The following is a 15,273-nucleotide window of genomic DNA, read 5'->3' on the forward strand; positions in this document are numbered from 1 at the left end:
AAATTTCATGACTTTCCAACATTTCCATGACCCGCATGAAGCCCAATGAATGTTATACACCCGATATATGATTTAATGAGAACAAAGATGCAAGTACAAACCCTCAGAGCAGCACATTCGTGTTCTAGTTTTGCCTTGTCAGCAATTAGTTCTTTATTTTTACTGTCACATTGTTCTAACTGTGTTTCTAGTTCATTTTCCAACTCGTGACTACTGATTTGGAATTCTTCCAATTCTTCTTTGGTTTCTTCAAGCCTGAAAATAGGAAAACAAGAATCAGAAATGTTCCGTACCTCTATGTGTTTATACCTAATGAAATTTATATTTATGTACAGCATGCTGTAGTTGTATGTGTAGTTGTCATCATATTATTAAACTCGAAACACTTCATTTACCTAACTCAACCTTAGAAAATGTTACAATGAAAGTACATTTTGGTGTATCTAGTTTATTTCTTCAGGACACCAGATTCAATATTTAATAATAACATAAACCATTGCTTCATGAGTTTGTTAGGCAACTTCAAGTTTGTGCGAATCGCCAGTTGGTTATGTAGTGATCATTACATTTTAAAATTAAAAACGGATAACTTGAGGATCACCAAAACTATTCGTGTATTCCAAAAATACATGTATTCTCTACTGCTCTAGACCCAGTGTGCAATTTTGAGGGGAGTCCGGGGCCAGAAAAAATCATGTAGGACTTTCTAGCTTGGCTAGCATAGGGGCCTACATGGCTCCTCAAAATTACTGGTTCCTAAGAAATCACAGTCTTGAATAGTGATCAAAGTTTCAGAATAATACGGTGACGCAACTTTTTTTCTTTTTTTTAAAGCATGGATTGGTACATATTTGACACCGAAATAAGGGGCATATTTTAAGTCAGAATGCACGCCCTAGTTCATGTATGTTGACATTTTGGCTCCAAATCCGGTTTCACAACATAGCAAGAAAAGCCATCCAAAAATCTGAAATGACATTGACATGCAGGAAACCTAGAAATATTATTATTAGAACAGTTCCTTTTTTATTAATTATTTACGAAATATTCAAATACATTGAACCTGCAGCTATATATAATGTTGTTATGACATCTTTGTGCTTCCTAGTTTGAAAATCAAAAATAACATGGATCAATTGACTGAAACTATGTAACAACTATGTTTCTTCATTCAATTTGCAGGGTAGACAGACAAAATCTTGCTTAGCTATATTTCTAGTCAATGAAAAATTGATTAGCAACTACTGAGTACTGTTTAATGTTTTAAAATTGTGTAGCGATCTCTGAAAGTTGCTTAGCAAATCACAACTAAATGTCCCCTGTATTTACATCATACTTCATGCAGTTTTGATTGATCAATGTTGTATTATTTGGCATTGTTGGTCAAAGTGACAAGTAAAAGATTTGTTCTGCTAATAATAATAATTATAATACAATTATAAAGCTGTTTTAAAACATGTAAATAACATTAAGTACCTGTCGTTTACCAGGATAAAACAAAAACAGGAATTCATGCTATTTATTTAACATTATTTACACTTCATTTAAATGCAATGTCAATGTAGCATTAAATACATTCACTAAAGTGTATAAAGTATATGATTTATTGAGCTATGTCACCATATCACCAATTATACTTACTCCTGTTTAAACTGCTGAGATTGTTTCCGCAAGTAGGCAATTTCTTCACTTGGTGTTTGGAATTTCTTTGAATCATCAGCCATATTGTAACATGGAATTTCCAGTTTGTTAACTATCGCTGATGTATTCTAAGTTACTGATTCAATGTGATGGCCATAGCCCCACACTACACCATACGAACATGTAACAATATCCTCTCACATGTAAACATTCACTTGAAAAACAGGAATCCCAACAGAGTTCAGCAATAAAATGTGAAATGTCAACCTGTCAAAAGGGAACTTTAGAACTATAAACAATAACTGTGTGGTAACTTGTACACAAACGTTGATCACTAAAATACGTCTCGATTAAAGCTGTCGATACCGTCTGTAACAGGCATATTTATATAATGGAAAAGTAAAGACAAATCATTTGCTTTCTTCCACACAAATTTAAACGGAAGTCGCACTGTCTAAAAATGGCTGCTGAAGGAGTTCCATTTTACGAAAAGCCAATCGGAAAACCTCGGCCAAGTTCGGAAATGTCGAAGCGTCACGATTGGTGAAAAAGTGGATTAGTCGTTATCAATGGACGTTGCAAAACAAATGAATCACCTTGCCATCCCTCCACGCTGGCGCTGCAGAGCATGCCGGGGCATGTGGACATAAGGGAGGGGGGAATAAAGGGTTTCTAGACGTTTCGTACCCAAACCCGTTCGTACCATACCGTTTCGTAACCACTAGCATACAGTTCGTAACCAATTAAATAATGTCATACATTACACCTAACATTAATATAATTTTTAAATACACAATTATAATGTTATATTACAAACATATTGTAACATTTAGCAAAAAATGTGTTGTAATAATCACTCAGTATCTTTTATAAGCATTAAATGAGCAATTATGTGCTGTGCATCACTGAAGCATGCCGTTTCGTAACCAAAAAGCATACCTTTTCGTAGCCAAAGAGCAATTCTTTTGTCATAAACCCATTTAATATTTGATTGTATTAACCCGTGTAATAACGGTATGCAAATTTCATGCCATATGCAAATTTAAAAGTTCATAATGCTACTTTCACCTGTCAATAATTGAAGGACTCGGTGCTAAATAGGGAATAAGTCACATTTGAAAGTTTTGAGAAATATACCAACATATAAGTTTTTATTAATTTCACATTTACCTTTACCATAAATACAATTGTATGAATGTACTGGGTTTCAATTATATAATTATGTTAATATTACTATGTTTGTAAATATTATTATGTTTGTACATAAAATGTTTTTTTGTCATGTAAAAAGAAAATTGTTATGTTTTTGAAATATATCAACAAATAAGCTGACTTCGCTTGACATGATTCTTCGTGACAATTTCTAATCGCTAATTATTAAAATGCAGTTGGCTTGGATTTTTGTTGTTTTGTTTTTCATTAAATAACATGTACAAATGTGGGTACGAACTGGTATGCCGATGTTCCTCTGGTTACGAACTGGTATATGCCTTTGGGTACGAACTGGTATGCTTTTGGGTACGAACCGACCCACCCATCCCCAGTATTATTTTTGTTACGACCAACTTCCTCTAACCTCTAAATGACAGTGTATTTAATATGTAAATTTTGTTTACCCCCAAAAAAACAGAGCTAAAATTTAAGAATTTGTCTCCCACGACAATTCTATTTTTAAATTGCCATGGGTGAAATAACCCACCGACGGCAATTTTGACCCTGATTACGGCAGTTGTTTTAAAAGCTGACTTTTGTGGCAAATAAAGATGACTGAAAGGTTATTTTCCCAGGGGACAATATTTCAAAATCTGAGGGAACCGGAAGTCGGTTCACGTGGTTTTTACCTAGGTAACCAATTGTTCGGTTACATGAATTATATTTGCGTAACCCGTGGGTTACCTGATCGGTTACCTCAAAATTACGTTGAAATTATATTTTAAATACATAGTTTTTAGCTGAAACAAAGTTAAAACAAATACAAAAGAAAACATTTTACAAAAAAATAAAAATTAAAGTTACATTCTCTGGTTACCATATTATAACATCATGTACAAATATGAAATTACAAGCTCAAATGCACTTTTAAAAAGCTCGTGTGTGTTCGCTATGAACAGAGATCGTCAAAAGTATACGCTCGATTCGTCGCCTGTGCCGCCATAGCTCGGCAAAGCACAAACAACAACCTGTTGTCAGTTTCAGTTAATACGTGCATTTGCCGATTTCAAATTGTAGGGTTCGTCTCTGCTGTTGGATGTCTAACATTTGGTAATTTTGACATATAATCTTAGAAAGGAATCGGGTGCATGTGCAGGGGGAGGGTATTGGAGGTCGAAACCCTTACTTGCCCAAGCTTAAAAAAATTGAAATGTATTTTCTGGGGAGCATGGCCCCATATAAACTTCGCTCAACACAGTCTATAACCCCAACCCCGCTAAAATCCCTGCACACACGCCTTGGAAACCCCCTACATTTTTTTTTTTTTAGCAAGGGATCGTTTATATGTACCATCCCACGGACAGGATATCACATACCATGGCCTTTTATATACCCGCCGATGGGGATCGATCCTAGACTGACCGCGCATTTCCAAAAAACACCTTTTTAGGTCTAAGTAATGAATAAAAATAACATATAGTCTTGAAAAATGTTACGTAAATCGAACATAATACCCTCTTCCTCTACCCCTAGAGCGATTAGTAACACCCCCTTACATGTAACGCGTCTGCCAACAGCTGGCCATTGTCCAAATTTCAAGGCAAACCCCCCACCCACCGACCCCTGAAAAGGCGTTGTACCATACCTCTATGGATATAAATATGTTTTAGAGATATGAGACGACCCCTCGATCAAGACAGTTAAATTTGTTAAAAAATTGCGAAATCTCACGTGATCTCGTTGGGAAATGTGATAAGCCAATGAAACCGAGATCGGTAGGAGCCCGTCAAAAGTGTCCCACTTTCGAAAAACTGGCTTTGTTTTTGACCCGGATAAGCCAGCGTAGTGAAACCAATGCGGAGTGCGGCGTCATATATGCACCAAACGTAATTGGATTTTCTGTTCTATATGCTTAAATAATAAAAATATTCCGGATACTACCGCTTTAATGCTTGCTAAAGTTAACAATATTATAAAAGAACTGAATATCGGTCCCAGTACTGAAACAAAATACAGGGGCGTAGCCAGAAATTTTCTTAGCATTACGCACGCCAAAGGCGTGCCCGGGCGGGGATATTCGGGGGGTCTCCCCCTGTGCAAAGTTTGAAACTCAGGACGCCTGTAGATGCAATCTGAGCCTTTTCGGAGGCTTTTTTTTTTTTTTTTTTAATCTTTTTTTGGAGTCAATTTTAAGAGGATATTTTATAGAACAATTACAGACAGCCTCAACCTATTCCCGGATTTTTTTTTGCATTAAGCACATGCGTACTGTGCGTAATGGGCGCTACGCCTTTGAAATATATACATAATTATTTGGAGGGATTCCTTTTTGCGTTTTGCGGTAGCTATGCTACTTTCACTTTATCGATGGTACTTCTATACTACAGTGACGTTCCAAATGTTTGTTTTTTTAAAGATCATTATGCGATGTTAGTATTTAAAAAAAAATGTGACACTTTTGGATTCCTGTTTACGTTAAAACTGTTTTTAACATATGTAAAAATTATAGACAATCCAATATTATGTCTACATATATTCCTTTAGAGATAAAATAGTAGCAGATAATTTAGCCGTCCCCAGCGGTCTGAGCACATTTCTTTAAAACTTTTGGCTCGACTCTATACTGAACATTTACTTTAACTGGTTGCAAATTACAACTGTTGAAATATAACGTTGTTTACTGATTTGCTGCTCATCAAGTATCTAAAATTCAGCCTAAAACATTTGTCGAAATACTACTAGTATGTCTGCGTGAATAAACGTCCTGTAATCGTGAAGTTTGCAAGTTTTAATTTCTGAACGTTTACAGGTCATGACGTAACCAGTTTGCGGTTCGCGTAAATTTAACTTTGCGTAACCGACACGCGAACAGAACGGCGGGTCACGTGAAATATTGTGCCCTGTTTTCCTGTATGTAGACATATTTTAAATGCACACGTTATACACGGGCAGATAATGTACACCAAGTGTATACATTTTGCAATCATTGAGGAACTTTACCGATGGTACATCAATGCCGTCAAAGTTCCCGACCTACGGCAATTTATATGTTAACGACGGCAATTGCCGTCAGTGCCGTCGTGAAATTTGAGCCCTGAAAAAAGTCCCTTGCTACTGAAAGTAAAATGTAGCAGATTTTCTCCAAGACTGATGATTAATAAATCAAAGTGCTCTTAAACAAAACAAACTTTTAACTTTTCAACTTTTGTGGAAGAAATTGTATCAGTATGAGAGAAATTAGATCATATGCCAGTAATGGCCGATTTTAATCAAGTTGAAGTAAGGTTTTATTTAATTACACACAACACATTTTTAATTAGTTGCATGGTGTCAGGCATATGATAAAGACCACAGCTAATGAGAAAGGAAACCGAATGGGCTACACACAGCACCCCACAGACCATGGACTTTGTCACACCAGTTGTGAAGTACTGGCTGGAACAAGCCAAGCAGATTGAAACTGGCTGTAACTGTTTACTTTCTTACATAATTTTTCCAGTGGTCAGCAGAGGTAGCAGTTGCCATAGCAATATTTTGGCAAGAATTTAGTTTTTTGTTTTAATTTTCCTTAAAGGAAATTAAACAAATATGGAGCCTAAAATGAAGAATGATGTAATAAAATGTTTAATATGTGCACAGGTTTAGGATTAATTGCCAGTATTAACACGGATTCTTTCTCATGTGCATGGATAAAATATAACTATAACTGGTTTACCAACTGTCTTTGAATTGCCCAAAAGTTACTCAAGTAGCACTATTCAAATACATGTATATATGAATAATTTTCGTGGAAAACACCATTATACTCTGAAGGGGACACTACATCTCTCACCAACCCCAACATCAGATTCCTTCCAGCAGTGTGAACATTCCCTCTCCCATATTTTGTAACATAATCTATGCCCTCATCTCCCTAGAGTATTAATTCCGTAATTATCGAACAGCCCAACCAAAGGGGAAGTTATCTTGCTGTTAACAATCATCAACAATTCATTTACTGTTTTTGTTACAAACCCTGAGCTATTCCATGTCCCTTGGATCACAGTAAAGACACAATAAAAAAAAAAATGTTGTAATTGTTTTATTACATAAATACAGTACATACAAAAACATTTTCACTTTTCAAAAAAGCTCAAACCCTCAACATCAGCGAATTTGACAGCCCATTCACGCATACTGATAAGTCACTGCAATAAATAGAATACCAACTTACAATGATAGCATAGGTCATATTGGGATACTTTTGCCATAAGAATATTATGAACAATGCAAGTTTCAGTGAATTCATGGTGGATATTCAATATCAACTAAACCGTTAATGTTCTGTTCAAGCGTACAAACCAACTGAACACCTCCCACATATGAATGCACACAAGCATGCATGAATGCAGACACACATGCCTTCACCCCCAAAACACACACACACACACACACACACACACACAGATTAGCTCTGTGGTCACCTAGAAAAAGCTTTCTGCAACTACCACTTTAACAGTGATTCTTGAAAATATTATATTCTAATAGTCAAACCTTTCCTAGCAGACCACCTGTCTTGAGTGGTCATATTTTTCATCCATAAACAATCTTCAATGTGAACTGACTGGTGACTTAACATATAGCCAGTGAATTCCAACTTCCACATATGGATGTGGCATGGGTATGAAGAAAATCAAAACTCTTTGTAACCGAAGTTGGTGTAGCAACAACTGGAAGTAACCGTACTGAATGTGCACCGATTTGGGTTTTTAGTGTGTCATTGGTATAACAAAACGTATTCATATGAGGAGATGCAAATGGTGCAATGAAAAATCTCCAGTTACCTTTTATTATTGATAAGGATTGTTTTGGTTTTTTTGTTTAACGACATCACTGGAACACATTGATTAATTAATCATCAGCTATTGGATGTCAAACATTTGGTAATTCTGACTCATAGTCGTCAGAGGAAACCAGCTACATTTTTTCCCTAATGCAGCAAGGGATCTTTTATATGCAATTTTCCACAGACAGGAAAGCACATACCACAACCTTTGTCCAGTTGAGGAAAAGAAAGAAAGAAATGTTTTATTTAATGACACACTCAACACATTTTATTTACAGTTATATGGCATCAGACATATGGTTAAGGACTACACAGATATTGAGAGAGGAAACCCGCTGTCGCCACTTCATGGGCTACTCTTTTCAATTAGCAGCAAGGGATCTTTTATATGCACCATCCCACAGAGAGGGTAGTACATATCACAGCCTTTGATAATATGCCAGTTGTGGTGCACTGGCTGGAAAGAGAAATAGCCCAATGGGCCCACCGATGGGGATCGATCGATGCAACACGTGGAATATTGATTTGAAGTAGTGGTATACTACTATGGGTGGCTGCTTAGGATTGGTTTGACAGTATTACTCCCTCTAATCAACGTCTATATCTTGTGTTTTGATACCAAATAAGAGCTTTTTAAATAAGGAAAAAAAAAAGAAGTTGTGTTAACGACACCACTAGAGCACATTGATTTATTAATCATCGGCTATTGGATGTGAAACATTTTGTGATTTTTACATACAGTCTTAGAGAGGAAACCCGCTACATTTTTTTTACATTAGTAGTAAAGGATCTTTTATATGCACCACCCCACAGACAGGATAGCACATACCATAGCCTTTGATATACCAGTCGTGGTGCACTGAATGAAACAATAAGTAGCCCAATGGACCCACCGATGGGGATCGATCCCAGACCGACCGAGCATCAGGCGAGCACTTTTTGACTGGGATACGTCCCGCCCCTTTTTAATTAAGGATTACACCAGAATGTGTGTGTATAAAACTTTAAACTAGACTAAAGTCTTGCCCATTCAAATCACATATATCTGAAGACTGAGACTTTTTAATTAAGGATTACACCAGAATGTGTGTGTATAAAACTTTAAACTAGACTAAAGTCTTGCCCATTCAAATCACATATATCTGAAGACTGAGACTTTTGGCAGACTCTGAACTTCAAACTTCTATAAGGACACACCAGGATATTATTGAAATTAATAATACTCTGGGTTTTTCTTATTTTAAAAGTCTTAATTAGTCTCTTGATATTGGAAGTACAGATAAATGTTTTTAAAGGTGCAAAAAAAAACGGTTGACCACAAACTTGGAAGTCACATTATGCATAGTAGCACTGCATACAAAAGGCACATACAGACAATACCCACCATGAAAATTTAGTTTTTGGTTTCTTATAAAGGAACCAAAATTAAAAAATGGTGGTCATTACTTCTACCATAATATTATTTCATTATTTTATATGAGAGTTAATTTGAAAAGCATGTTTCCAATATGACCTTGTAGCCCAAAAAACCAAAACACTTGCTTTGTCACACAAACAAAGTGGGAATAAATTGCTAATTAATCATCCCACAAGCATGTTAAAGGCCGTCTCCTGCCGTGTAATACAGTAGATATTTACAATGTACTGTCATGTACTAGATGCATATCTAAACTGACACTTAAATGCAATACTTCACACAAATACTGTACAGATTTAACATTGTATGAGGAGGAGGAGAAGACCTTTGCTGTGATGTAACTGAAAGATGTGTGTATATATACACGGTTAAGATCTATTTTTCAAAACAAAAAACAGATGACAGAACCACTGAAAATGCAAATCAAGGTGTACGGTATATTTGGATATTTGAAGGGAAAATTCAACTACAAACATTACTTTTCAAAACAATTCAAGACATTAATTTCAGGAAAATAGCCTACAAGTAGTTGTAGTCTGGCAGTATCATAACAGTGATCTTTATTAACTTAAACCAATCCGGGCCGTAGCTAGGATTTTGTTTGGGGGGGGGGGGGGGGGGGGGGGGGGGGGGGGGGGGGGGGGGGGGGGGTGTGCAACTGAGTAGTTAATAGTCTAAAACTCCATAAACGGTTAAGAAGAACATTTTCTTTAAATTTCTATAATGCTTCCCCCCCCCCCCCCCCCCCCAGCTGCGGCCCTGCCAATCATCAAGGAAAACATTGCCCAGTGATGAATTGGTGAATAATAAGAAAGAAAACAAGAATGGGCACATTTGTCACAGATATGATGCACCAGAAGTATTGTTTCACTTTTAATTTTTAATGTCTACTGAATATATTTGAAATGATAAACTTAATTGAGTAGTGGGTGCTATAAGAAAAAAACCCCACCCACCAATGTATGTGATAACATTTGAAGTACAATGTATGTTTAAATGAATTTTACCTTCCAACAATCCTGAAAATCCATTAAGATATAGATGTTAAATGATAAAGTCAATGGATGAGACTATATTGTAGTAACATTGATGATGTGCAAAAATCTATTATTTCTAAATATACCTAAATGCAATTGATTGGAAGCACATCATTTCTCATATTGTGGTAACATCAAAACAGAACAGTGAATGTCAAAAACAATGAAATTCAATCGAATGAAACAAGCAATTATTAAATGAAATTTGGACACGTTTAGTCCACAGAAACAATTACAAATGGCCAACAAATACAGGTAGTAATAGTGTAACATTAGCAAATTGATGTTCTGTAAATGCAACTGTCTATACTAGAGTAATATGGATACACAGTACACAATACAAGTATGAGCTTTTTAAAGATAATATATGCACATGGTACATTATGTATGTATTGAGTTTTTGAAGGTAATACATGTATATGCATATGGTATGTTATATGTGTATTAGCATGTTTAAGGCAATACTTGAATATGCAAATTATACAATGTCATGTATTAGCTTTCTAAAAGTAATGTATATGCACATGTTGCCAGTACATTATAGATGCATGTATATCATTTAAGCTGGACAAAAAATACTTATCAACATTTGGCAAATTTACCAAATTCATTGTTTTATTGACATCAAAATAATAGTTAAAAAACATACCCAATGAAGAAATTTGCATCTGATGAATTTGCCAACTTTATTTCTCAAGATGATGTGAAATGCACATATGATAATGTAAAAGCCTGTACATGTAATGTTCAGGTGGGTGGGAAGGAATGGACCTATGATAATGTACATGTAATGTTCAGGTGGGTGGGAAGGAATGGGCATATGATAATGTACATGTAATGTTCAGGTGGGTGGGAAGGAATGGACCTATGATAATGTACATGTAATGTTCAGGTGGGTGGGAAGGAATGGACCTATGATAATGTACATGTAATGTTCAGGTGGGTGGGAAGGAATGGGCATATGATAATGTAAAAGCCTGTACATGTAATGTTCAGGTGCGTGGGAAGGAATGGGCATATGATAATGTAAAAGCCTGTACATGTAACATTCAGGTGGGTGGGAAGGAATGGGCATATGATAATGTAAAAGCCTGTACATGTAATGTTCAGGTGCGTGGGAAGGAATGGGCATATGATAATGTAAAAGCCTGTACATGTAACATTCAGGTGGGTGGGAAGGAATGGGCATATGATAATGTAAAAGCCTGTACATGTAATGTTCAGGTGCGTGGGAAGGAATGGGCATATGATAATGTAAAAGCCTGTACATGTAATGTTCAGGTGGGTGGGAAGGAATGGACCTATGATAATGTACATGTAATGTTCAGGTGGGTGGGAAGGAATGGGCATATGATAATGTACATGTAATGTTCAGGTGGGTGGGAAGGAATGGGCATATGATAATGTACATGTAATGTTCAGGTGGGTGGGAAGGAATGGACCTATGATAATGTACATGTAATGTTCAGGTGCGTGGGAAGGAATGGGCATATGATAATGTAAAAGCCTGTACATGTAATGTTCAGGTGCGTGGGAAGGAATGGGCATATGATAATGTAAAAGCCTGTACATGTAATGTTCAGGTGGGTGGGAAGGAATGGGCATATGATAATGTACATGTAATGTTCAGGTGGGTGGGAAGGAATGGGCATATGATAATGTAAAAGCCTGTACATGTAATGTTCAGGTGCGTGGGAAGGAATGGGCATATGATAATGTAAAAGCCTGTACATGTAATGTTCAGGTGGGTGGGAAGGAATGGGCATATGATAATGTAAAAGCCTGTACATGTAATGTTCAGGTGGGTGGGAAGGAATGGACCTATGATAATGTACATGTAATGTTCAGGTGGGTGGGAAGGAATGGGCATATGATAATGTAAAAGCCTGTACATGTAATGTTCAGGTGCGTGGGAAGGAATGGGCATATGATAATGTAAAAGCCTGTACATGTAACATTCAGGTGGGTGGGAAGGAATGGGCATATGATAATGTAAAAGCCTGTACATGTAATGTTCAGGTGCGTGGGAAGGAATGGGCATATGATAATGTAAAAGCCTGTACATGTAATGTTCAGGTGGGTGGGAAGGAATGGACCTATGATAATGTACATGTAATGTTCAGGTGGGTGGGAAGGAATGGGCATTACAGCTAGCAGGGCTAGCTCTGGCAGTAAACAAATTCACCAATTGCAAATTTCAAAAACAATTGGCGAATTTTGTTTTAATTTGGCGAATTAATTTCATGATGTTATGAAACTGGTTCCAAAAGGTAATTTGTGTGTAATATTTTATTTTTGTTAGGCCATTTCTTTAAGTCAACTGTCCGTGTTACTATGTCTTTACTACAGGTCAATGTGTACTCAGGGCTGCAAAAAGTACTTGCCCTCTCGCCAAATGCGAGAAAAAATTCTGTCTGACTGAGGAGGTAAAAAATACATCTACCAGTCCGACAGGCCACCTGTCTTTTTCGGATGACCGTAATGGGTTTTTCCCCATCGAATCCGCATCAGTCATGTCAGAATTCCAAACCATTCAAACAACCTGTTCAGAATATTGACGGAATACACAAAATGCATGTACCACACTGACAATAGATGACTTCAAATATATTTGTCAAATATAGCCTATGTCTATCATTTGAAGCATATTGCTAAACAATTTAATATATCGTTCTATGGGCTGGCGGACTGGTATAAATACTTGAAAGCTAGTACATTTTAGTTGGTTCTTGTCTGGCGGGCTAATAAACTGTTTTCCATTTCTGCACCCCTGGTACTGTTTTAAATAAAGCACAGGACTTTAAAAAGTGTCCTCCTAGAACAGTGACTATTTAAGAGAAGTTGGACACTCAAACAGGTTTGACTGTATGTTGTAGTTAATAAATCAGGGGCGGATCATGCTTTAGGTAAGGGGGGGGGGGCAGGGTTCCAAAACAATATGTAAATGTTTATAATTTGAAATTATAAATTTTACGTGGACATCAGTTTAGATCTATGAGGTGGGTTTTTTTTAGGCAGGGGGGGGGGTCTGTGCAACTGGGAAACCCCCCATAATCCGCCCCTGTAAATGAACATTGTATATTATCCATGTACATACATTATCTTTAGGTTATATACACAAATGCTACATGATACATGTACTAGCAGTTTGAAGCTAATATATATATATATATATATATATATGTTCACACGGTATAGTATTCAGTTTTAAAATGGTAATATATGCACATTATACATGTATTACCATTCTTAAGGCAATTTGTGCACAGTATACATTTTGGACCAAATTTATGAAACCTGTTTTTCTTAAACCATAGTGTTTAAGCATTGTAAATATATGTAGTTGCACACATGTTAAGACAAAAACAGGTTTTGTAAATTTGGTCCTATGTGTTATTTTTTTGAAGTCACATAGGCACAGTACACGTTATTACCCTTTTTGTCCGTCATTTTACAAAATATTTATCTGTGCACTAAATACAACCAAATTCATTCAACAAATATGATTTTATAACCAGGGGCCTAATTCACAAAGCTCCCTTAGGCTCTGATAGACAACAAAGCATCCTCTTTGCAAGTCCTTTTAGTATTGCACTGCGAGATCGCAAAGTTGCAAGACTTTAGTGAATTAGCCCCAGTTTACAAAATAATAATATTAATAATAAGAATCAGTGTGATCTTCATTTTGATATTAACATATAGCTGGTATCTAAATCAATCTATCAATGTTTTATCACGGGTTTCGGTTTTTTGTCTGCAAATTTTTCAAAATATCAACCAATTATTGAAAAGAATAAATGAATTCAGATTATGTGCAAGTACCAGCATCGGACACAAATTTTTGAATAATATTCACAGTCATGCTTTGACAAATTGAAAACAAAGAACATGAACTGTGGGAAGATCCGCAATGTACAATGGAAGTAAAAAAAAAAAAAAAGTTCTCAGGGACATATTATGGAAAGGGGAGGCTATCAGGTATAAAAATCAAAGTACCACTTTGACTCTATATATCATAGGATCAGTCCATCTACCTTTGTGAGGGTGGGGTGGAAGGCAAACCAGTATAAAAATCCTAAATCGATCACTGATTCCAGGAGCAAGTTCAGCCAGCCATTCATCACTAACATTTTGCTAAACTGGTTTTTACATTACACATTAAAGCGAATGGCCACTTTGGAAACCTGTGAAAATAGTTTACAACATTTAGCGAAAAACGGCTGGCTGAACATAAACCAGGTATAATACATCTCCACCATCCCTGCTCCAACTACCGTTATATATTTTTAATACTGTAGTTACTTACTTAGGCAAATTAATGACACCTGTTACAAAGGGCACCAGTCCACAATTTACATTTCAAGTATATTCCAAAGGCAAAAGAATGCATGTATTTTACCTCTGTATTATGGCCACCTGTTCATAAACAATTTATGTAGATCCTTGGGTACATTTCATACTCATCTGGAAAAACATCAGGCCAACTGAATCCAAGATATTAGGGTTGTCACCAGCGGGACGAGGGATTAAAAAATACCCAAAAAGAAGAAGAGCTTTTTAAAATTAAAAATAGCCTTTTTGTGTAGCTGAAGAAGACTTCATATCACCGATTCCTGGGCCTCATTCTTAATGGCCACCCTCTAGTTACTTAAGACTAGGTACAGCCCTAAGTCCTGGGCCTCATTCTTAATGGCCACCCTCTAGTTACTTAAGACTAGGTACAGCCCCAAGTCCTGGGCCTCATTCTTAATGGCCACCCTCCAGTTACTCAAGGCTAGGCACAGCCCTGTATGTTACCGCCGGATCTTCCCACAAGTTACAAAAGGAAAGAATACAAAAGAAGCAAATAAATAAACAAACCCAGCATACATTATGCTTTGGCACTATTTTCATTTGTAGCCTCAGCCACATCAAAAATCCATTCTAACCGCAACTTCTCAATCACACCGACAGTAGATGGGTAAAAATCCATACAAAACATGAAGAAATAAAAGAGTAATAAAACTAAAATGAAAAAAAATAAAAAAAAAACTTTCAGGTATGTTTCAATGGAATGGTTCAAACATGTCTGCTGCTCTTCGACAGTCTTATAAATATCTATCAACTATGTACAATATCCAACATCATCTTCGTCATCACCCTCATATCTCACTTTTAAAAAACGCACATACACCTCTCATGAATTAATGTTGTTAATGATA

The 15,273-nt window shown here is 36.4% G+C and overlaps 1 protein-coding gene and 1 long non-coding RNA gene across 6 annotated transcripts in view; one reads left to right on the top strand and one right to left on the bottom strand.

Moving 5' to 3' along the window:
- LOC121379878 (nuclear distribution protein nudE homolog 1-like) overlaps positions 1-2,102 on the bottom strand; it is a 31,940-nt gene extending 29,838 nt beyond the window's left edge. For all 4 annotated transcript variants that reach the window (XR_005958855.1, XM_041508538.1, XM_041508539.1 and 1 more), the window contains exons 1-2: positions 1,642-2,102; positions 102-255 (exon numbers count right to left, since the gene is read on the bottom strand). Coding sequence is in view for 3 of the 4 variants with exons in the window: in XM_041508538.1 (XP_041364472.1) it covers positions 102-255; positions 1,642-1,724 (237 nt within the window). In the remaining variant the exon portion in view is untranslated. The remainder of the gene's footprint in view (positions 1-101; positions 256-1,641) is intronic.
- A 7,657-nt stretch (positions 2,103-9,759) lies between these two features.
- LOC121378706 lies at positions 9,760-15,082 on the top strand. 2 transcript variants are annotated; one of them, XR_005958752.1, is made up of 2 exons: positions 9,760-11,873; positions 11,921-15,082. It is a non-coding gene; the product is annotated as an uncharacterized LOC121378706 (long non-coding RNA). The 2 variants fall into 2 exon arrangements; XR_005958753.1 differs by having other exon boundaries at positions 9,760-11,816.
- The last annotated feature ends 191 nt before the right edge of the window (positions 15,083-15,273 follow it).

The sequence above is a fragment of the Gigantopelta aegis genome, chromosome 8, assembly GCF_016097555.1.
Source record: "Gigantopelta aegis isolate Gae_Host chromosome 8, Gae_host_genome, whole genome shotgun sequence".
Classification (NCBI taxonomy): Eukaryota; Metazoa; Mollusca; class Gastropoda; order Neomphalida; family Peltospiridae; genus Gigantopelta; species Gigantopelta aegis.